This window comes from Marmota flaviventris, chromosome 4, assembly GCF_047511675.1.
Source record: "Marmota flaviventris isolate mMarFla1 chromosome 4, mMarFla1.hap1, whole genome shotgun sequence".
Taxonomy (NCBI): domain Eukaryota; kingdom Metazoa; phylum Chordata; class Mammalia; order Rodentia; family Sciuridae; genus Marmota; species Marmota flaviventris.
Window position 1 is genome coordinate 96083029 of NC_092501.1, and position 25148 is coordinate 96108176.

Genomic DNA, 25148 nt, shown 5'->3' on the forward strand with positions numbered 1-25148 from the left:
AAAGCATACCCAATTTCTTGCCCATAAAAGGAAAGGTTTTGACCATCTCTTTTCTAGCACCATGATTCCCTGATTATCAATAGATGGTTAAAGGATGAATAACAAATTATAAGAGACCTGTGAGGAGCTGCTTTAGACTACTCCATGAAAAAGAAGATTGTGATTCATTCTTTTTTCAATTATTTTCCCACCCACCCAACAAAGTAGAGAGAACATAGGTGAAAAGGGTAAAGTTCTAGGATTTTCCAATCTAGGAAGGGAGAGACTCTCCCTGTCATCAGCACTATCTGTGATAGTCAGGTGTGGTAGTGGTTTCTTGACCAAAGACCAGCCTTTAACTATACTCAAGATTTATCGGGGCTGGGATTGTGGCTCAACGGTAGAGCACTTGCCTAGCATGTGCGGGGCCCTGGGTTCAATCCTCAGCACCACATAAAAATAAAATAGATATTGTGTCCAACTACAACTAAAAATATATATTAAAAAAAAAAAGATTTATCTGTCCTGGAGTCTGGTTGTGCTAAATGGAAATTTTGTTATACTCAGGTCTCCAACCACCCATTCAGCTATCTGCATTCACTTAAAATACTAGTGTTGTGTTGAATTACTGAGTACTACCTGTACAGTAATTGATGGAGACCATATGATATTTTAAAGAATTACCAGGGTATCCTGTTAGCAGAGAATCATCTGCAACTAAGTGTAAGCCATCTTCCACATATAAAATAAATGCTGTTTGGGTTGAGAAAAGGTCAAGATAAAAGGAAAAAGGAAACTTAGTGCTACAGATAAAAAAATAAACAACAAATATAATTGCACTGATTTTTTTTTTTTTTTTGCAAGTTTAGGGGATATATATAGTTTCTTTGTGTGTTATTGGCCAACCTTAGTTATGCTGGATTGTTAGAAGACAAGAGGAAGCCAGGTGTGGTGGTGCATGCCTGAAATCCCAGTGACTCTGTAGGCTGAGGCAGGAGGATTGCAAGTTCAAAAACAGCCTCAGCGAATTAGCAAGAACCTAAGCAATTTAGTGAGACCCTGTCTCAAAATAAAAAATAAAATGGCCATGGATATGGCTCAGTGTTTAAGTGCTCCTGGGTTCAATTCATGCTGCCATTAAAAAAAAAAAAAAAAAGGAAAGAAAAAAAAAGACAAGAGGAATTATAGCTGAGAAATTACATATTTCAATCTGTAATTTTTCCTTTAGCTTCCATACCTTTTCTTGAGCCATCAGTGTGATCTGTAGGATCTCTTTCATAATTTTTAAATGTTGCAACAAATGCTTCTTAGAGCATGAATCTCTGATTGGGAACTACTCTGAGCTCAGAATGGTGTGGGGGTTGTTTTTAAAAAATACATAAATCATCTGGGCACAGTGGTTCATGCCTGTTCTAGCAACTCAGGAGACTGAGGCAGGAGGATCTCCAGAGCAAAATGAATAAGAAAATATGGAGTGCAGAGACAAAAATGTAAAATTATAAAGTAATAAAATACTACAGATCAAATATGGGGTATAAAAGAGTCAAAATAAAATACTTCATAGAATGAGCAAAGTGTACTTTTTCTTGATGTTTCCTGAACTGCATAACTTTTGAATTATGAGAGCAGTATCATTACCCAACCAGTGTTGATAATGCAGAATAGTTAGCTGCATTATTAGTCTTCATTACTCTCTGATAATTGAAGATCCTATCCTGTTCATAATGAGAAATATTAAGAGAGTTGCAGAATTGGTGAGAGACCTTGAAACAATGATAGTGATACAGTATGAGGATTTGGATATGAGGAAAGAAAATCAAATGAGTTTCTAATTTAAGCTGTAGTCATCATCAGAAAGCATTCACTAAGTGCTCCCCTTATGGTGCTATACTTGAAAGCTTAATTCATTGTCTATATGTATGAGGAAGTAAATGGCTTTTCTTATATCTTCAGAGGGGCAATAATAGTGTTTATCAGTCACTTAAAGAATTAACCCTCCATGGTCCTGGTTGGCGTGTAGCCATGAAGATAAGCAAGTGCTCAGATCTCAAAAGGAACCTGGATGACTTTAAGTAAGGGTATTATTAGGTTTTATACCCCCCAAATGTCTTTTGCCCTACTTCTTTCGTGAGAATGCACATTCAAATGCACATTTGTATATAGATGGGTAGGTAATACAGAAGTTTTGGAAATTAATCAAAAGCATAGGTAAAATTTTTGAAATATGTTTTTAGGACTTCTTGATTTAATTTTGTTCTTGTGATCCATTAACTGTGAATATAAATGTTCTAGGCAGAGAATTTCCCTTGCCATGTGAATTGAGTTTGGTTGCTAGTCTAGGCAATCTTATTTTTGTTTGGAATACACAAAGGTAATGACTAAGGAATTTAAAGGAAGTGGCTTTAAGAAGATTCTGAAATTAAAAGCACTATTTTTCAGGTTGTCCATAGTCAATATTGAACCTCTAGATTTTTCTAGTAATTATTGTCTTCTTAGGTAATTTTTAGGTATTTTATAATTCAAGAAAAGAAATCATACTTGGGAGATTTTTTTTATTCTTTTTAATCAAAGTCTAGAATTCATGGAATCAGAAAATATTGACCCATTTTTAAAAAAGGATCTCAGAAGTTGTCAGTCAGAGAATTGGTAAAGCCTTTTTGAAGAAAGCAAGCAAATAGTTCAATCATATTTTATTTATCCCTAGAAAAATGTGTTTAACTAGCAATGAAGAAATCAGTCTTATAGCTCAAGAATTAACTCTTCAGCATTTGTTTGCAAATACTTGCATGTGTTGTAATGTTACTTTGCTTAGAATGTTCAGTTATGCAAAAAAGAAAAAAACCCACATTTTTGCCATTAGTATAGTTCTTTAATGACTTTAATCTAGCTAAAATATAGTTTTGTTTATTTTCCTGGATAGTAGATGGGCAGAGTGCTTGGGGAATATGGATTAAAAATGCTTAGTTGTGTTCACCATTTCAGATGTTATTCTCAGTGGTAATTTTCAGTTTCCAAAGACCATGTTCTAGTATTCAGTTTTCTGATATTATTGCTCTAAAAAATACAGATGGCTCAAGTCATAAATTTTACAAGAAACTTTTGTTTTAGCTTGTGCATAGTTATTTTCAACTTTTTTTTTTTTTTTTTTTTTTTAAGGCAAATAAAAAATTGAAGTTGGAAAACGGTGGCCTGGTGAGGGAGAATTTGCGACTAAAGGCGGAAGTTGACAACAGATCACCCCAGAAGTATGTATTTTGTTCAGAGAGCAATATTTCAGATTATGTCAGTCTTTCAGACTAGTCTTATATGATAGTACATGGTTTTCACTCTACTCTCTTTAAGAATGTCTTGCTTCCAAAACTCAAGTGCATGCTTTTGTTAGTAAAATCTAAGTTAAGGTTAATTTTGTTAAGGCTAATTTTGAAGAAAGGATTTTATACTTACCTTTTTTTCTTATCTGATTAATAATAGAACACTTATTTTATTTGAGCTTTCACTTGATTTTACAGATAACTGTTTAATAGTACTAATAAATAATGAGATTAAAATAATGCCCTTCAGTTGTTTTCTGAAATAATCCTAGTAATAGTAAGTGTTCATATAGTATATTCTCCTTACCAGGTACAACAGAATATAATGTAGAACTATTATTATTTTGTATTTACAGATGAGAGAATAGAGACACAGAAATATAAAGATTAATTTAAACCTGTGCAGCTAGTGAGCATTTGAACTCAAGTGGTCTATCCCCAGAGTCTATACTCTCAATCATTACACAAAAATGCTTATGTGAAATAGAATATATGGCATTTTTCTTGAAATTTTGGACTGAGTTGAAGCTAATAAATGTGAATTTATTCTTCCTTTATGATGGAATAGTTTTTATCCCATTTTAGAAGATACAAGATTGCACAAATTGACCTGCTTAACAGTCTGTTAAAATTATTGGAGTTAGAGGAGTTAAGAGTTGAAGATTGAGTAGAGAGATAGCAGATAGTATTTGTGGTTCTTTTCTAGGGCAAAAAAAATGGCAAATCAGAAAACAATAAGGCCTGAAAGGTCTGGCAGCTTCTCTGACGCAGCTTCTCATAACTGTGCCCTTTCTTCTCATCCAACCACTGAACTTCATATATTTTGTTGTTGTTGTTTTATTCATTCTTTTTAATCATACATGACAGTAGAATGTTTTTTGACATATCATACATACATGGAGTATAACTTCCCATTCTTGTGGTTGGGTTATAAACATGATGTGAAGTTATACCGGTAGTGTATTCATACATGAAAATTCTACCCTCTTTCCTATTCCCATCCCTCCTCCCATTCCCCCATTTCCCCTGCCCAATCTGGGGAATCTCAATACCTCTCACTTCCCTCACCCCCTGCCTATTGTGAGACTGAACTTCATATCTTCTGAAAAGGATAAGACAGGAATAAGCAAACAATGGGCATTTACCCTACAAGAAATAACTCTTTGCTTTTTATTTACACAGGAGGAAAAGTTACCCTCAGTAAAGTCTAATGTGGTAACAGAAAATAGTTGAAGTAAATCATAATTATGCAAAGCAGAGATCACTAACCAGTAGAGAAAGAAGCAAGGTTTTTACTTTTAAATAATTCCTTTCCCTGTGCTTGCCAATCCCATTTTTTCTTTTCACTTCAGATAATGTCCTACTTTGACAAATTAGTGAAATAAGTGTAGGAAATGTTGTTGCTATGTAGTGGTTTGAATCTCTGCTCCTATCATTTATTGGCAGCTCGCCTTGCCAGTCATAGTAATGCTTGTCCATTAGCCATTTCCTACAGCATGCTGAATGGAACAGAAGCTATTTGTTTGTAGCTTTTATTTCTTGAAAATTTGCCCACCAGATTTCAGATGTAATGCCAGCCACAAGGATGTGTTTTTAAATATCCATGCCTTCAACCAGATAAATAACCGAAGAATCTCACCTGAGGCAACCTTGCCTCCATTCTCAAATAAGCAGCCTCACATCTGAATCCACTCACTATAATTTTTGGATTTGCCATCTTTAACTTCCTTCATGGAAAGGAACAGTTTCCCTTGAAAAATGATTTAAGCTGACCCTATTCCAGATCAATTTGAAATGCATTGAGGTATTAAATGCATTGCATTTGATTTATAGCCTTGTTTACTTTGCATCACCAAACCCTAGTGGGATTCGGAGAGAAGCTGACCACAGCTGAAAATATCCAGATATGGTTTACCTTAGGAGAGCTCCTAGTTTTACAGAAAAGAATATGAAATTTCAAGAATTTGAGAGTAAATGCAAACAAAAATCACTCTTCCATTTCATTCCCTCAGGTTAGAAAATGCTTTAATTCCTTATTTTTTCTCTTGTCTGCTTGGTTAGATATAAAGGAATACTTTTTATACACATGGTCTTAGTCTCTAATGTATCCTACAAGTTGAACAGATGTATTCTACAAATCATTACAGAAGAGAGAGCTTTAAGACTTAGATACTGTAGAGAGGGAAAAAATTAGGAAGTTATGTTAGTCAGCTTAGGCTTCCGTTAAAAAAATACCCTACACAGGGATAAAAAACACCCTACAGTAGGGATAGAAGAATGAAAACACTCTAGTCTCTTATCTTCCTATAAGGACACTGATCTTAACTGTTCCCAAGTACAGTCATTTTGGGGTTTAGGACTTCAATGTATGAATTTTGGAAGTATTCACTTCAGTCCACAGTCCATAGCAGAATGTATTTTTTTTTTTTTCAAGACACTCAAACAACTATGATGCTATTTCCCAAACAGGTAGACTTAAATCTAGTATAAATTAAGGGGGACTTCAATATGTATATTGGTCTTAAGTAGATGGTATTGTTTTTAATATCTTAAAAAACTGTATTATAATCCTTTAAAATGAAGGTCTGGATTGTCATTTAACTCCTCTGCTACTGTCTTTTCTGTGTTATGCCTTCCATTATATGAAATCTTAAAATGTGTCTGGGCATTTTTCCTTTCTCAACTTTAAATTAAAAACCCTATTAGGAAAGTGTAGTAGATAGCCTAATGAGCATATGCCTCTAGGTTTCAATAACATCCATCTGTTCTTTCTTAGAAATTGATTGTCTGACCAGATACAGTGGCACATACCTGTAATCTTGGGAGACTGAGGCAGGAGGATTAGAAGTTCAAAGCCAGTCTCAGCAACTTAGCAAGACCATGTCTCAAAATAAAAAATGAAAAGAGCTGAAGATGTAGACTCTTAGAAAATAGGGTCTGATGTTCAAAACTCAAGGGATGGTGATATATCTTTTAGTTTACAAAGCTAATAATATGAAGAAAACTCACCAGCCAACCCAGAAATACTGTTGTCCTTATTGTTTTTTACTTAACAGTGTACAAGGGGCTTTAAACTATATAAAATAAATACTCCTCCTGACATCTAAAGTAGGTTAGGTTCTCTTGCTATAATTTCTCTTATTGTTATATACTTTCCCTTCTTAGCACATATCACAGCTGATAGTAATTAACATTTGTTTTTATTACTTTCTTGAACTGTTTGAAACAGGACTATAGTTATTGTATTCATTGTTGTATCTACTGCATTTTATACAGTTGAGGCTCATGAGCTGGACCTAGTACATATTAGCTAAGTGAAAGCAAAACATAGCTCCTAAGACAATGAAGAAACATACAGATCAATCCAGAATGTGGTACATCTAATAGAAAAAATAAGTAAATTTCTTCATTAAATCAGTAGGGACTTGGGGCCAACCTCATTGATTTAGTAAGGCCCTAAGCAACTTAGCAAAACACTGTCTCAAAATAAAAATTCAAAAGGGGCTGGGGATATATCTCGTGGTTAAGTGCTCCTGGATTCAATCCTTAGTACCTCCCCGCAAAAAGTGTGAAGAGACATCTTAACCCATCTTATTAGGATACTGATTAATAACAAACTGATTGTCAAACATTTTTGAGGCAATTGGGTAAATTTGACTATGGAACAGATATTGAATGGTATCAAGGAATTAAGTGTTAATTTGGTTTAGTTAACATGGCTACTTAAGAAAATATACCTTGATCTTAGTCCATTTGGGCTGCTATAACAAAATACTCACACACTGTGTGGCTCATAATAATAGAAATTTATTTCTTACACTTTCAGCATCCTGGAAGTCTAAGATCAAAGTGCTGGCAGAATTGAGGTATTATAAGGACCAGCATCCTGGTTCATAGAAGGCTATATTTTGGCTTTGTTTTCACATACCTGGAGCCTCTTTCAAGGGCACTAATCCCATTCTTCAGGAATTCATTCTTATGACCTGAAGGCCCCCAATGGTTCTTCCCCGCAAAAGCCGTAACTCCACATACCATCATCTTAGGGATGTAATATAACATAGGATTTGGAGGAGGGATACAAACATTCGGTCTGTGGCACCATATTTTGTTTTAGAAATGCCTACTGAAAAAAAAAAAAGTACAATAGAATACTTTTAGCAAAAGAAAAAAAGATGTATGTATAAGGGTAATGAGGCAAAAATCTTGATCATGGTTGAATGTTGGAGATGAGTATATGGTGGTTAATTATACTGTTCTCTCTACTTCTGAATGTTTAAAAATTTTTATAATTAAAAATTAAAACCACCAAAATATGGTCCAGGAAACTTGTAGTGTAATGAAAGCAAGAGATAAAAAATACATGCAACAAGCCAGGCATGGTGGCACAGGCCTATAATCCCAGTGGCTTGGGAGGCTGAGGCAGGAGTTCAAAGCCAGCCTTAGCAAAAGTGAGGCACTATGTAACTCAGTGAGACAGTCTCTAAATGAAATACAAAATAGGCTTAGTGGTAGAGTGCCCCTGAGTTCAATCCCTGCCCTCAAAAAAAAAAAAAAAAAAGCCATGAAACAAATATTAAGCCAAATAGAAGATAGTGATATGACTTCAGAAAATGGCAAATGGGATGCCTTTTGCATCAAAAAGGCAGGACTTAAGACTAGCTTTGAAGCATGGAGATTTCAGTGAGGAGGAAGCAATCTGAACAAGAGGAAACAACTTCTGCCTGAAAGGAGTACTAAGTGGTCTCTATAGCTCTTCAGTAGTAGACATGCATCATGTTACTGCTCAGGAAACAGAGGCTTCCTCCTCAAATTTATCAGAGAAGAAATGCTGTAATTTTCATCTCTCTCCATTGTGACCGTCATCGCCCCACTTAACATGGCAGCTAGCAGGACTCACTACATCCACCATCGTCTTCTCTAAACATTGTAGGGAATGTCAAAAGAGTATCACACCTTCTCATGGTAGGAAATGTCAATAAGGAAAAGAAACTGAAGGGACAACAGTTTGGTATTGAATTTCTCATATTCCTTGAATCTCTAGACTTCAGTTACTGCCCCCAAAACTGAATCAGGAAACATGGATATATCTGTCCTTGATGGGGTTAGGCATTTGTTAGTGATTTTTTTTAGGTCAAAGAGGTATAAGGAATTTACTTAGAAAGCATTTGAAAAGCATTTGAAAATGTTGTACCTTATTTCCCAGGTTTCCCTATTAGTTATACCATTTTTATTCATTCATTTATTTATTTATATTTTCACTAGCCACTCCAGGCAGGGATTGGCCCATGTCACCAGGTGTGAGTCTTTAGCAGAGGAACTGTTTTTGCCCTCAGCTGCTAAGTCACCTTAATAGTATGGTATGTAAAGCTTCATGTACAAAACTCTACAGGTCATTTTTATCAAAATTAGTTTAATTGGATTAAAGGCTTCTCTTTCTATTAATATATATTTAAGAATGCTCTGCATTCTGTTATTTTGTCTTTAGTGAGATCTTTGGATTTGATAATGTCTTCATGCTTCCAGCTCATTTTACTACATAGCAGTCCCAAGGCTTGTCATTTTAAACCAGTCTTAATCAGTGGGCTAACTTCTTTTAAGGAATAATAAAGGTTCTAGATACTCTTGAGACAGTAGTACTATTTCTTTTAAGATTAGACTTCATAGATTATGACATGAGCTTTCTTCCCTTTTTGCTGTATTGTATTGAACTATCTCAGCTACTCTCATGGCCTTAGTGCTCACCTACCTGTATATCTGTATATCAGAATTGTAAAATAAAACTAAATCTTTGGCTGTACCTTCTCTTCTGAACTACAGATACATGTTTCTATTTTGTACTGTCACCAGATATCCTGTGCCTTAAATTCATCACAAAGCATAGTGGTAAATAGCTTAGCTCTAGAAATAGACTGCCTGGATTCAAATTTTGCTGCTTCCACTCTGTCTTAGCTCTACCTAATTCATTTTTTCACCATATTTTAGGAAAATTTAGATCAAGTTATTTAAACTTCTTGCGTAAAATTGCTCATTTTCCTAAAATGAAATCTAGACTGTTGACAAGCTAATCTATATCTGCCTTTTCTTTTTCATCTTATTCTCACCCACCTGGCTTATCTCTGTCCAGCTCTACTGGCCTTCTTCTGTGTCTAAAACATACTGCATTCAACAGAGGAAGAACAAAGTATTCTTCCTCTGTTTAGCATGTTCTGCTTCTAGATCTTTAGTTACCAGGTTGAGAGAAACCTTTCCTAATCATTCAATTGAAAACAGCCTATCCTTCAGGATTTCTACTTACTTACTTACTTTGTCTTATTATTATGCCAAAATAATAAAATCATGGTTAATAAGTAGATTGTGTTGATTTTGAAAACTGACTCTGGAGCCAGACACCCTAGGATTGAACATTGCTCTGTCTACCTACTATCTCTGTCATTTTGGGGAAAAGTATTTCAACTTTTCTTATCTAAGTTCTGTGAAAGGGGGCCATTTGACTTTGGATACACTACTTATCCTCTTAGAGCCATAATTTTCTTTATGTTAAATGTGGACAGTATATTCTTGAGAGGAAATACTATGTAAGAAAATCCTGTGTCTTAGCACAATCTGTAAAATAAAGGAGATGGAGGTAGGAGGGGGTAATTGTGTGTGTGTGTGTGTGTGTGTGTGTATGTGTGTGTGTGTGTCTGTCTGTCTCTAAATAATTGTGTCCATTATTCCCCCCCCAAAAAAAAATATTTATTTTTTTGCTTATTGATTATTTATTATCTTATTATTTATTTCTTGCTTATTTTTCCTGCTTATTGACTTCACTACTCATCTAGTAAAGAGTATAAGGACTCCTTCCTTCTGCCAAGCCCCAAAAATAAAAACTTCAGTCTTATGTTTTTCCACCATTTTCCCTCACCCACATCTGGTTGTTTCGTTTGTTCTTTGTAATGTACTTCTTTTAAAGCTTTTGTCATCCATTTCTTCTTATTCCCACTAATTTAGATTTACGTTATTTCATGCTTAGCGTTTCTTAATAAGCTCTGACTGCTTACCCTTCTTTTTCATGGTAAACCTTCAGCATGTAGTTTATTGTTGCCTGAATTCCATAATATGAATCTGGTCATCTCCCTCATCTATTAAATAACCTTTGGTGATTCCCTCCTTTGATTGCATATTAAAGCCCAGTTTCTTAGTATAGTAAACAAGGCTCTTGACTAAATCACTTTCAGCTTAACCTTCTTGCCTCTTAAGCTTTCCCCTTCTGTTCTCTGCTGTGGCCATGATGAATTTCTACTGGGCTTACATTTCCCATGTCATGCTGTACTTTTCTATCTTTGTTCTTGCCTTTCCCTTGCTTTCTTTGGTGTTCTCCAGTGCCTTTATTTTTTCATTCTTCCTGTTTCATTCATAAACATCCTTTAAAATCTAGCCCAGTTGTCATTTATCTGTGAGACCCTCTATGATTTTTCCAGAGGGAACACTTTATTCTTCTGATTATTCTCATAACCTTTGTTTTAACATTTATGTTGTATACTGATCAGTTTTATGACTGTCATGCCGAGGTAATCTGCCAGCTCACTGCCACTGAGGCATATTTTTTAAATGCACATATGTTTCTTTTTACACAAAATACATATGTGTGTGTGTATGTGTGTGTGTGTGTGTGTGTGTATTATGTGTGTGTATTCCTTCGCTGGGGCCTGGAAGAAGGAAGGAGCCCTTATACTCTAATGGTCTGTATTAGCACTTTCAGGGAACTAACCAGGTTGTTAAGATTTTGAGTTTCCTTGAAGCTTAAAATACAGAAGTTTTAAGAGGGGAAAAAATCAGAGGTTCCTAGCATTTTCTCCAAATAAAGAAAACAAGAAATTTCCTGAAGTTTTTCTCTCTAAATTGTACCAGAGATTGTGAAGTAGAAAAGGGAACAGAGGAGGCAATTTAAGACCTTGCACAGCTCTGGTCTTGTGTGAGTCTCTTTCCTTTACCAGATTTTTCTGGCCTACCTGTCTCTATGCTGACTCTAAACTGTGGCCTAGTTCTAGTTCACAGGTCTGTTCTCCCTAAACTGTGTCTCAAGACATGCCAGTGCCTTTCCAGCCTTCTCTGTCATCAGCACTGCTGGTCTGACTTTGGCTATTGCCCCTTCTTGACCTATCTGGCCTTTTTTTGTTTTTCATGATTTTACTTTGACAAATACGATGATTTCTGGTATTTGACCCCAGCCTGATCTGATGACTGATTTAGCTATGCCCTTTGGTTTTCCCGGAAGGGGAACTTGTAGATTGTCCGTGAGCCTGATGATACCCTGGGGCCAGACTGTGACAGCCAGTTGTGCTCAGGCCCCCCAGCCACCTGAGGGGCCCTTCTCTGGATTTTCAGCTAATTGGGGATAGACAGTTACTACAGTTTTCTATCAACTTGTCTTTATTGTATTGATAAAATATTTTAGGAACCTACAGTGCATGCCAATAATGAAGCATATGATTGTCAGATTTTGAACTGTTTGAGAATAGGGATGACTTCTGTTTCTTTTGTTTTCCTTCCTTATAGTCTCCCTCAGCACACATTAGTCCTCTATAACTCACCTGAGTAATAATTACAGGAAAGCTGCATCACAATTTTCTTGTTTTATTTTATTTCAGATTGCTCATCATATGAGATAGAATGTGTATATTTAGATAGTGGAAAATGCATAAACAAACAGTCCAGAGGATTTTTGTGTGTGATTTTGTTACTGAATAATAGTCAAACTCTTTTACACTATTGAGATTTTTTGTTATTATATTTTGGGAAAAGATATGTCCTTTACTCCTGGTAGTGCTGTAAAAGAATAATAAATAGAATATTTTAATATTCTGTCCTGTTGAAAGATTAGGATACCATTGATGTCATACAGACTTCAAGGCCAATCTTTTTTTGGAGGAGAGAGAAAATTAGGATATATCTCCATGGAATAGAAATGAAATATATTTACCAAACAGAATGAAATTTAGTCACAGTAAGAAATGTAGTCTATCTCACAGGCAGTGTGAAGAAAATAGTACTTAGAGTTAGGCATCCTATTTTTGGCAGCTTTCTCCAGTGTGCTGGGCAGAGAGAAGAAAAGAAAGAAGCCTTGGAAATAGAGACTAACCAGTTACAGTTTCCAAAGAGACAGAGACCAAGTCTCAGTCAACCCAGAAGCAGGGAAGAGGAGTAGTTAGCATGAAACAACAGTTTAGTTCTCTTTCTTAAGTCCTTTGTGTGCAGGTCAGTCCTTATTAAAGACTTAGCACAAATGGGACTAGTCTGTTCCTTTTCAGTTCACATTTGCCACCCACCATTCAGATCGTTTATTTTAAGGATTGCTAGTTTCAACACCAAATCCTTAACTACAAATACATGGTTGGCTTAATAAAATAAACAAAAGATTTTCATTTAAAATTGTATTATTAATATGACCTGTTATTTTTAAATGCTGCTTTCCATTTGAAAACTTGAAAAACAGACTCTACCTTGTTTTTTAAACAGGACTTTTGGAGGGTGGAGGGAAGAACTACTTCAAGGGCCTGACTCTGTTTTCCTTGTTTATGTCAGCTTGTCTTTAAGAAAGAAATTGCATTTTGTTATTCTTACAAATATTGAAATGCTTTCTTTTTTTTTGTGATAAAACCAACATGCAATATAACATAGCTTGTGCTTTTTTATTCTCCCAAATTAGATCCTGAGACAAGTAACCTATGATATGTTTAGGCCTTGCAATTTTTATTTATGATTTTGTGCATTTCATATGAGAAGTATCTTTTTCTTATAGTTAATGATACATACTGATTATTTATGAGATAGGCAGGTTCTTTTTTAAAAAAAAAATAGTTGTAGATTGACACAATACCTTTTTTTATTTTTATGTGGTGCTGAGGATCGAACCCAGTGCTTTCCACATGCAAGGCGAGTACTTTACCACTGAGCTATAACCATAGCCCTGAGATAGGCAGGCAGGTTCTTATACTTAGCACATTTAAGTACATTGTTTTTAGTTCATGGTTTTGTTCCATTGTCTTCATATCTCTGGTTAAAATATATGGGTTGGTATGTACCAGGGAGATCTGTCAATGCTATACTTTCCTGAAAGGCCACTTTAATAAATGATCTGTGAAAGTTTCAAAATATTCTTGAGTTTGTGCCTAGAACATAAATAGTATATAGATGTTTATTGATCTCATACACACCTATCTGTATGTATTCCTACAGTTTTCTTATTTGTTTTCTATGTTTGTAGTAGAAATGTATTTACCAATAAATAGTACAACATGTTATTTTATTGACTGTGCATGTAGTAGACTTCATGCTCAATAAAATTTGATACAAAGTGTGATACTTTTGATACAGAGTGATACAAAGTTAAATCAGGTGTAAATAGGTGCTGATATTACTTAAAAAGGGATCTCAAGGTCACATGGTTTTGGAGGTGGCATTTAGAGTAAGAGACTTGGATTCCTGCTACTTGACCTATTATATAACTTTGAACAAGAGCTTTAACCTTTGTAAGCTTCTCATTTCTTATATTTAAAATAATAATGGGTTTTGCTTTATAAAGTTGACATGTTGATTAAATGGGATAATAAGCATTAAGATTATAGCAATGTATTTGACTCCAAATATATATACAATAAATTGTAGCTGCTGCTATTCTTAGTGTCAATATCATTGTCAATAGTAGTCTTTATATTACTGTTAAAGATTTGTTATAATTATTCTTGGTAAATTCCAGCTAAAATTTCACTTTTTTATTAAATATATCTTTTAGTTGTTGATGGACCTTTATTGTATTCATTTATTTATATGTGGTGCTGAGAATTGAACTCAGTGCCTCATACACATGGGGTAAGCACTCTACAACTGAGCCACAGCCACAGCCCTTCATTTGTTTTTTTGAATGATGGGCCAAGGAACAGAAATTTTCTGTCTTGAATTTCCAGGAGGGAAATATGTTTTTTCTGTTTTCTCTCAGTATGCCTCATTATGTAACATTTTTGTGGAACCAACATATGATCAATTAGGAATGTAATATTTTTGTAACTGAATGCTTAATTTTTAAAAGAGAAAACTCTTGAGGAATTATTGTCTAGTCATAAAACTCAGCAGCAGATCAAAATACATGGGATACTTCCCAGAGCTTCACTAGTAGTTTAAAAGACAGTGCTTCTCCCCAGCCCTGCCAACACATATACTAGCATGAAATAGATATGGGTAATGTGCAAACAACTCATACGAAGCAGATGAGATAAAAAGGATGCCAGGGCATTTGAGCCCTCTCCCTGACCACCAAATATGGTTTTGAGTTTCCTACAATCCTAGTTCTCCCTTTACATAAAATGTGCCTACTTACCCCCACTCTATGCACATACTCACAGGGCAGAGACTTAGTACCAGAACTTCTCATTTTGTTTCCACTCCAATCATTTCTTAATGAGCTCATGGCATAGGCTACTCACCCAAGTTATTTGTAATCAAAAAGAGGAGTTTGTGAACTCATTGAATCTCCTTAATTGGGAGATTGTGTTTCCAGAGGATAACTTAGGAAAGGGAAAGGAACAATGGAAAGCTCCTTTCTCTGAAATTTTACTTCTCTGTATGTTTAAAATAAGACACTTGATTGACTTACTCTGAAAGTCAGATAATGAAAAGATACACAATTATAGTTATGAAGACAGGCAACTGTACTATAACATATACTCTATGGATGGGTCATTCTTTCTTAGAGTAATTTGGTAACTCTTTAAAGAAAAAAATTTTGAGGCTCACATAAATGTAATTGGTTTTCATTCATATTAACAATTGTTATAAGTAATTGTTACTTTGCATGGTTAATGCAAAATGATTAATGCAAGCTAAAACCATGCAAAGAGATCTTAATGGGTAAAATTACAATTGTTTGATGGTCTTTAATAGTATCTGTCAAAATTTTAGTTCTTACTGTCAATTATAGTATATGGACATGAAAATACAGTTAAATTAGTATGTAGGGCACTAATATTTATGTAACATTGAGAATTAAAATGTTATTTCTTTGTATAAAACTTACAGAGAATATTTCAGTAGGATCTGCCTTGTCATCATATATATAACTTATGATATGATGGCATTTTTTGGATACTTTGATGAATTATCACTCCTACATTTGCACCAACTTCCAACATTTTTAAAAAATATTTTTTAGTTATAGATGAATACAACATCTTTATTTTGTTTATTTATTATTATGTGGTGCTGAGGATCGAACCCAGTGATTCACATGTGCGAGGCAAGCGCTCTGCCACTGAGCCACAACCCCAGCCCTCAACTTCCAACATTTTATCCTCTCTGCTCTCAATGTAGTAAAATATCTCTTCAAGCTTAATGTGATTTTTTTTTGTTTTTGTCTGTCTGCATTTCCTCTAGATATCTTTATCCTTTTACCACAACTATTTTTCTCAACTCTGTCAGTAAGTTTGCCTCTTTTAAGTTTCTCTGGCATGTCTAGAATCTCTTGAATGTGTTAAGGAGACAATGGGCTATCATTGTCATAACATTCCAACCATCAGCAGTTTCTTCATAACTACATTTATGTTCAATTCTAATTTCACTTCCAGCTTTAACAGTTTTTTTTTCTCTGCTACACCTTCATCTTGTTGGCCAATTCTGTCTTTTGCTTGTCTATTTTTAATGTCATATGGGTTTTCAGTAGAAGACAAGGAAGTAGCACAACTATATTATTTGCTGTTAACTGCATAGTAGATGCCAGTAACCAATTACTGTTAAACTTTGATTGGTTACTGACCATGATCCCCATCTGTTATTTCTGAACTTTTTTATGAACTGAAAATTCAGAAGTAAAGACTTTACCTAATATAATACTCACAGTTAATATAATGTAACAACTAAAAACTGACCCATGTTGTTTGGTGACTGGTATTATTAACTGAACCAGGGTGAATAAAATCTGTGCATTTTATAACCATTTTAAACAAGGGTATAAGCACTGAAAACCTGTCTGGTAGATCATATCACAAAAGCTGTTTCAGATCCAAAGATTAATTTTACTTTGCTTTACTATAACCTCAGCTAACAAGTAAGGAAATGATATGAAATTGAATAAGTGGGTTCACTTCTCCTGTGTCCCTCTTGTTCCTCAAGAAGGTCTTTCTGCAAATGACCTAATTTTGTTCCAGCTGACTGGAACTCCATTGCATATGCTTATTGAGATTAGCCAGACTCAGAAAGTCAAGAATTATATTTTTTCCCTCTCTCTTTCATGTGTGGAAGTAAAAAAAAGAATGAAAGAAAATGACATGAAAATAGAAGAGAAACCAGTAGTCTAGAGGATTCCTAGGGAGGAGGGCAGAGAGAAGGGGATTTGGAGAATGAAACAGATCAAATTATGCACTATTTACATATGAATATATCAGAGTGAATCCTGTGATTATGTGTAAGTATAATGGACCAATAAAATAGTAATAAATAATAATAAATGAATAAACTCTTTAGGGTTCTTTTTGAACTAATATGGAAAATGACCGAGATATACTAATTTCATGAAAAGAGCAAGGTGCAGAACTATGCGAATATTATGCTGCCATTTACTTTCTGAAGTTTGGTAGTTTGGGTAATCACTGGGATTAATGAATTTGCTGGGGTTAAGAATCAGAGAGGCAACACTTTCACAACTAGTTAATAGCAGCATTGTGTCTTTAAAGTATGAGAATGATATTTATTCAAGACATTTACAAAGGACTGCTGTATAGTTGGAATTATTCTAGGTATCTAGCAATGAATATAATAATCAAACTTCCTGCACTCCTGGAGCTTCAGTTCAAATGGAGGAGTCAAAAAGCAAATAAATTGCTCAGTTCTGACATTTACTCTTTTATTTCATTTGTTCTAACCCCTCTTAATCATATCTTGTTCCTTCTATGTAATGAGCTATAAAAAAATGTGGTCTTAAGCATATTTTTTTAGAGATGCTCTTACTGTAGTTACAGTGTTTCAAAGTTCAAATAAGTAGGACTTGTAATTTCTTTTACTTCTAGCAGGGAAGGAACAATCTTGTGCCTCTGTAGTCGTTTGGACAAGGGCAAACTCTCATCCTTTGTTTCTCATCCAGAATGTATGCCTCAGTTAGCATTGCTAGCTGAAAAAATCCTTGATACTTGTAGATTCTGGCAGAATATGCTTCATTGGAAGTTGCTTTCCCCAAACTGCTCTACAGTGTTTCTGTGGCATAATGAAGTCTTTGGCCCTCATGCTACTTTCAAAATCAAAGTCTTTAGATCTCTAATGAAATGTTTATAAAAATACCCCATTTTGAAACTTGCTCAGGAAAAGGAATTATGATAAATGATCTTAGAAATCCCTCTGGCTGGGTTGGGGTTGTAGCTCAGTTGGTAGAGTGCTTGCCTTGTATGCACAAGGCCCTGGGTTTGATCCCCAGCACCATCCCTCTGGCTTGCCTTGGCATTGTTTCATTTAATATTATGTACTCTGGAAATATCTGGAATTAACATGAATAAATGAGTATTTTTTAAAACTCAAAGATAATATTTTTTGGAAAGAGGAGGTACTGGGCATTGAATTCAGGGGTACTCAACCACTGAGCCACATTCCCCAGCCTTATTTTTTAATTTTATTTAGAGACAGGGTCTCACTGAGTTGCTTAGTGCCTCACCGTTGCTGAGGCTGACTTTACACTCTTGATCCTCCTGCCTCAGCCTCCTGAGCCTCTGGGATTACAGGTGTGTGCCCATGCCTGGCTCCAAAGATAAGCTTTTATCCTAACTGTTATTCCATGGAGGTACAACATCATGTATGTATCCCTAAATGTTATTTCTATGTGATAAATTTCCCTTTGTCAAATTTAATACAGGTACTGTCAAAAGTCTCATCTGGGGACTGAGGATGTAGCTCAGTTGGTAGATTGCTTGCCTCGAATGTACAAGGCCTTGGGTTCAATCCCCAGTACTGTCAAAAAAACAAAGTCTGTGAGAGGGGCTGGAGTTCTGGATCAGTGGTAGAGTGCTTGCCTAGCATTTGCAAGGCACTAGGTTTGATTCTCAGCACCACATACAAAAAAAATTATAAATATATTTAAAAAATAGTCTCATCTGGTATTCTTTTATTAAGGTAAAAACAGAAGTTTTTTGGATGGACCTTTATAGAATGTTAAACGTACAATTAAAAAGCAGATACTGTGTATATGTTAGTCTGGGGTGGTTTCCTTGGTGTCAATAATAAAAGAAAGTAAACAGTCAAATGTCTGAAGCACATGTGGTTTAGTAATATAGTGACTCTCATAATACTTATGTAAAATAGGACCAAGGACCTTTATTTAGGCTTACTTATTCTGTGGTGTTGACCATCTTCATGTAAGGCACTCATGTATGTGAAAGTAGGAGAGTAACATTTATTGAAGAAGTATTTAATAAGGGACAGCTGTGTAATTGGAATTATTCTAGGGATCTAATAGTGAATGTAAGACAGTCAAATTCCCTACTCTCTTAAAACTTCTACTCTTATGGAGCTAGAAAACAGATAAATTACATAGACTGATTAATTAATTGATTGATTTCATTGCTTTCATTACATATTTCTGTCAGTTTGACTACCAGCCTGGGTCTCTTATTAGCATGGTAAAAAGATCTGATCACTAAGTATTATAGACTTGTAAAGTGTTGAAGTGGAGCTTCGGAGAATTAGGGACAGTGAGCTTTGAAAAAACATTTCTAACTCCATCAGTGACTCCTACTTGCTTGTCCCTCTTGAGTGCATTCTGTTGCTGGCCTTTGTTGTTAGTTCTCATAGCACTTTAGCTTTCTGTCTGAAATAACAAAAAAATTTGGTTAGGGATATCAATAATTTCAAACAGAATTCTTTGTTATGTCTTAAAAACACAAATAAGGCTGGCGATGTGGATCAGTAATGGAGCACCTGCCTAGCATGCTCAAGGTCCTGAGTTTTATTCCCAACACCATAGGGGGGAAAAAAAGAGAGAGAGAGAGAAGAAAAGAAACAATGTAGGGGAAAATAGTGTCTTAATACGTTTGACATTCCAAGCTAAAACCTGGAACAAGACATTGCTATTGAAAAATATTCTTATTTGTCATTTATCATTCCTTATGTAGGTCTGTGAGTTCCCAGCTATATCTTTTGGTAACATCTGACTTACTATCTAGTAGCATGATTTAATTTTAAATCATTTGATTTCTTTCTTTTTTTTCATATGAGGATACCTTTATTAAAACACTGCACTTTGAAAAAAAAAAGAACAAATTTGATCTTGGTAAGCAAATGTAAGGCTGTCACTTTTGCTGTTTGCATTAAATAAACATGCTACATGGTTTTTCCATTTTAAAACATGTAGGTTATTTGATTATGCCAGAAAAAGTCAATAACTGACAAACATTTTTGTGAAATACACTTAATCTTTGTCCACTTTTTAATACTTCTCTCACAAAAGTACACCTGTCAAGTACATTTATGGGCTAACACATTTTAAACAAAGAGGAAAAACTGTCATTTACTTAACCAGATACTCATAGTAGTAAACTTTGTCTTTTAAGATGGAGAGACTTGTTTTAGTAGTTGTTTTTGTTTTAGTTAAGCCCGTGGTTTTGCTTTGTGTTTTAAAAGTTGAAGGGAGTACACTCTCCCTGGGAGTTCACAGTTAATTGTAGTGAATAGATCAATATTAAGCAATCATGTCTTTTAAAGCCCTTTCTAATCCTGAGATTTTATGATTCTATATTTACTTTTGCCTCTGCTTTTTTCCCTTAGTAACAAGAGAGCAAGGATCATGTTGTTGCTGAACTGGGAGTAAATTGGGCCAGGGGTTATAGATGGTGATGGACTGTCTAAAATGTGTGGTTGATTCTAGGAGGTGCAGTTACTGTTGGCTCCTTGTGTTCCTTTATAGTTTTTTTTTAATACTTAATAAATTTTCTTAATTGTAATTATTTTTATAATGGGGGGGGGGGATACAAAGATAAACCCAAAGATAAAAACAAAATTTAGAAGTTACCTTTTCAAATACCTTCCGGCAAACAGGTCATCCCTGAATTCTTAGAGGTGGATCAATATATGTCATCAAAAAGTTGATTGAAGCTCTTGACAATAATCTTGGTAGAGGAAAAATACTTTTTATGGGCTTATTTTTTTTACTCATTTCTTACAGTTTCCTGAAAGATAGAATTTTCCTTAGTGGTCAGATAGAATTTAAGCTGGATATTTTCTCTTCCTTGGAATTGGAATAGTTTCATTCATGTGTGTGTCCGCCTTAAATAGACCTCTTAACCTATAGTAGGTGCTCAAAAGTTATTTTTTGAGCTGAACCCAGTACCCGTTCTTGACAGAACAATGGGAAAAAATACCAGGTAAAAAGAGTAAATTTTTGATATGTTCTTTCTAGTCCGTGTCCACAATGTTCCTGTTCAGAAAATGTAAAAATGTTTTTATGCATACTATTTTGGAACCATAAGGACTGACTTTGTATTTCAGAGTTGGAAGAAATGAGATTGATATCCTAAATTGTAAAATGCCAAAAATAAGTAAAGCTGAAATGAATTAAAGCCTACTGCTCAGAAAGGCCACAGAAAATCTTCATACAGAGGGTGGCTGTAATTGAAAGGGTCCAAATAAGTATTTAAAACCACCCCTCCTCAGACTTCTGAGTTTCTGAATTTCAAATTGGTGTTTTATGTTTGACAAGGTGACATTGTATAAGAAATGTATTGTAAAACACTGCTCTACAATAGGAAAATGATTGAATGTAAATATTTCAAGATGTGGACCACTGTTCAAATGTTATCATAAATCTTTGCCATTGTTTTAGGGGATAACTCTTCATGCATATATGAACTGAATTGATAGAATTAGTTCTTGGAAAGGAAATCATCAGTGAGTTTCTGCCTCTTGCTTACCAGTAGTCTGATTCTACCACTACAATATCCTTTTAGATCTTTGCTATAATCATATGCTTATTAGTACATAGGTGGGGAAATGATTTTTGAAGATATAATATCTGGTATAGCTTTGTTCTATTCACTAAGTGGCTTGAAATGTCATTGTTATGTGAAATTAGAATGTGCTGGGACAGTTTGCACTTTTAAACTTTGAAAAGAAAACAGCTTGAACTATGAGATTAATTATCCTTCCATTCCTTCTAGGTTTGGAAGGTTTACAGTTGCTGCTCTGCAGTCCAAAGTAGAACAGTATGAACGTGAAACCAATCGCCTCAAGAAAGCCCTGGAACGGAGTGATAAGTATATAGAGGAACTAGAATCTCAAGTTGCACAACTAAAAAATTCAAGTGAAGAGAAGGAAACTATGGATTCCATTTGCCAGAGAGCGCTTTCTGCAGATGGCAATGGGAGCAAAAGTAGTGAGGAGGATGTGGCATCGAAGAACCAAGGTGATAGTGCCAGAAAGCAACCTGGCTCATCTGCCTCCATTACTGTCCACCTGGCAAAGCCCTCCAGTGGCCGAATCTCTGACACCAGTTCTGCCCGACAGGAAAACACTAGCAAAACAGAATCAAACTGTCCTAAGAACAAAGATATATACCAAAAACAAGTAGAAATAATGTTAGATGTGACAGATACAAGTATGGATACTTATTTGGAAGGAGAGTGGAGTAATAAACCAAATGACTGTGTACCCTTTAAAGATGAAGAGCTTTATGATCTTCCAGCCCCTTGTACTCCTTTGTCCCTTAGTTGCCTTCAGCTAAATACACCAGAAAATAGAGAAAGCTCTGTGGTCAAAGCAGGAAGTTCTAAAAAGCACTCAAACCATCTCAGAAAATTGGTGTTTGATGATTTTTGTGATTCTCAAAATGTTTGTAATAAAGATTCTTCAGAAGATGATACAAGTAGAAATGAAAATGAAAAAAAATCAGAATGTTTTACTTCCCCAAAGACAGGATTTTGGGATTGTTGCTCCACAAGCTATGCCCAAAGCTTGGATTTTGAAAATTCAGAGGAGAACACAATAGCAAATTCTGTCGGAGAAATATCATTAAAATTGAGTGAGAAGTCAGGCTCATGTTTATCCAAGAGGCTGAATTGTATTCGCTCTTTTGAAATGAATCGGACAAGAACATCCAGCGAAGCATCAATGGATGCTGCTTACCTTGACAAAATCTCTGAGTTGGATTCAATGATGTCAGAGTCAGACAATAGCAAGAGCCCTTGTAATAATGGTTTTAAGTCTGTGGATTTGGATGGGTTATCAAAGTCTTCTCAAGGCAGTGAATTTCTTGAAGAATCTGAAAAGCTGGAAGAAAGAACTAAGCTAAACCTTTCCAAAAGTTCTCTAACTACTGATCAGTTAGAAAATGGAAATGAATGGAAACCTACTTCCTTTTTTCTCCTCTCTCCATCAGACCAAGAAATGAATGAAGATTTTTCACTCCATTCTACTTCTAATTCAGGAACTAATGATATCAAACCCCCAAGCTGTTTGTTTCAGACAGAATTTTCCCAGGGTGTTTTGTTAAGTAGTTCACATCGACTATTTGAAGATCAAAGGTTTGGGTCATCATTATTTAAGACGTCTTCAGAAATGCACAGTCTTCATAACCACCTTCAGTCTCCTTGGTCTACTTCCTTTGTGCCTGAAAAGAGGAATAAAAATGTGAATCAGTCAACAAAAAGAAAAATCCAGAGCAGCCTTTCCAATGCCAGTCCATCAAAAGCAACCAAAAGTTGACTGATTAGGGAGGTGTTATTTGTGGTTTTATCCTGAAAGGAACATAAAAATTTTTAAAAGTTACTTTTTTCCCTTTATAAAAGTCCTAGACGGTTTTGAATTGATGATCTTTAATCAGATGCCAGGTCAGAATGGTAACTTAACCTGTATCCACTGTACTTATTTCATTTTGAAAAAGACTTTGGTCTTTTTATTTTTATTTAGATATCTTTTGGACCTGAGAAAGTAGTGAGAAAGTTTTTGTTTGATTGTTTTATTTTTAGTGAATATTATATGTATCTGGGTTGGTTGGTTTTGTTTCCTTGAATTTTATTTAACTGTTAGATACAGAATCTTATTAATGAGGCTCAGTTGTCTTCAATACTCTATTCTTAAGTAAAACTTTTAGTATTGTCTACATACTGCTCATAAGAGTTTCTTTAAAGCTTTTTCTAGGGTGTAGGTTATTTGTGTGTTCCTCTTTATTTATGTTTTGTGATGGCCTATCTTTTATGCAAGGCCTTAATGAAGAAATAGCACTCTGACTTCAGTCCAATGTTCTTTTACTTTTTGTTAGATTTTACATATATGTTTGCATTTTTTACAATTGTGCTTTGTCCAGTTTTTGTGAAAATGTTCTGCTAGTGTGAAAGAATATATTTTCTCTATGAAAGTATTCATTCTGTGTCAGGTAGCTTATATATGCTCATCTATATGTGTCTATATAAAATCAGAAATTGAGCATAATTTGGAAGGAAGGCATGGTTGAATTTGAAGAAGCTTCAACATCACAGCTTCATTGTTCCAGATGTATAGGTACAGAAGCACTCTTTACCAAGTTCTTTGATCCACTTATATCATAGGGGAGGGATTTTCATAGTGATAATGTTCTTCTTTGCATGTTACTGTTCTTTGTGGAAATGCATGGCAGCATTTTTGCTTGCTCTATTTTCTTAAAAAAATATTTCTTTAAACTTCTTTTAAAAAAGAAGTTTCAGTTGGCTAGTATGTAGGACAACTTTTCTAAATGAAGAGTTTAGGGGATAAGGATAGGTAAGAGCTAAGCACAAGTTTTAATTTAGGCTCTGAAAAAGTATATTATTCTGAACATGTTTGGTATGCCTATAAACGTCTTTAAAAATGGGTTTGTATGCTAATGACTTGTTTATCTAATGTGCACTTAACATTTTACATTAATACCTTATTGTTTTACATTAATACTGCATGCTTTTCTATGTGAATTGAATAAAGAATGTCATAAGCACTGTATGTCTTGATGTCTCAGATATTGAATTAGCCTGTAAAGACCAGGAAAATTTATTTGTAATTATTTTTTATAATACAGGGTCATTCAACTCTGGCCCATGGACTAAATCTGGTCTATACCAGATTTTAGAAAGGCTTATAAGCAAAAAATGGATTTTAGTTTTTTAAGTGTTTTTTTTAATCCAAAGAATTAATATTTCATGACACAAGAAAATTACATGAAATTCACATTTCAAAGTTTCTAAAATAAAGTCTTACTGTAACATAGCTATATTCACTTGATTACCTACTATCTATGGCTGCTTTTGCAATACAGCAGTAGAGTTGAGTAGCTACAACAGAGACCATATAGATTAGAAAGTTTGAAATATGTACAGTCTGCCTTGTTTTACAGAAAAAAATGCTGATCCTTGTTGTAATAGACTCAAGATTCAATGAAACCATAAAAATATAACAAAATCACTTCTATGATTTGGAGAATTATGCTTTCCAATTTCAGAAGTAACAACCAGAAAAAGCTAATATATAATATGTTAAAGCTAATGGATACTTTCAGAGCTATTAGCAGTTTAAATATCTTTGATAATATGGTTATCCATTAGGAACTCAAATGAAGAAATCTAAAAATTTTGTCAGTAGATGTAGGGATGGTATGGTCTAAGTGTATGTGTATGTCCACCCCACCCCCCACCCCGTCCCCAATTAATGTGTTGAAAACTAGCCTACAAGGTAGTGTATTAAGAGGTGGGCCTTTGGGAAGCGATTAGGTCATGAGGGCTCTGCCTTTGTGAATGGGGTTAATACTCAGGCCTGAAAGAGCTTCTTTGTCCCCTTCTACAACGTGGCCTTGATCTTTGGACTCCCCTGCCTCAGAACTGTGAAAAATAAATTTCTATTAATAAATTA

At 34.8% G+C, this 25148-nt stretch overlaps 1 protein-coding gene across 1 annotated transcript in view; it reads left to right on the forward strand.

Annotated features, from left to right (window-relative positions):
- Window positions 1–25148, forward strand: part of Obi1 (ORC ubiquitin ligase 1) — a 46652-nt gene extending 21504 nt beyond the window's left edge. Inside the window, exons 5-6 of the mRNA XM_027941614.2 lie at window positions 3136–3224; window positions 21455–25148. Coding sequence (XP_027797415.2) covers window positions 3136–3224; window positions 21455–22997 — 1632 coding nt within the window. The 3' untranslated portion in view covers window positions 22998–25148. The remainder of the gene's footprint in view (window positions 1–3135; window positions 3225–21454) is intronic.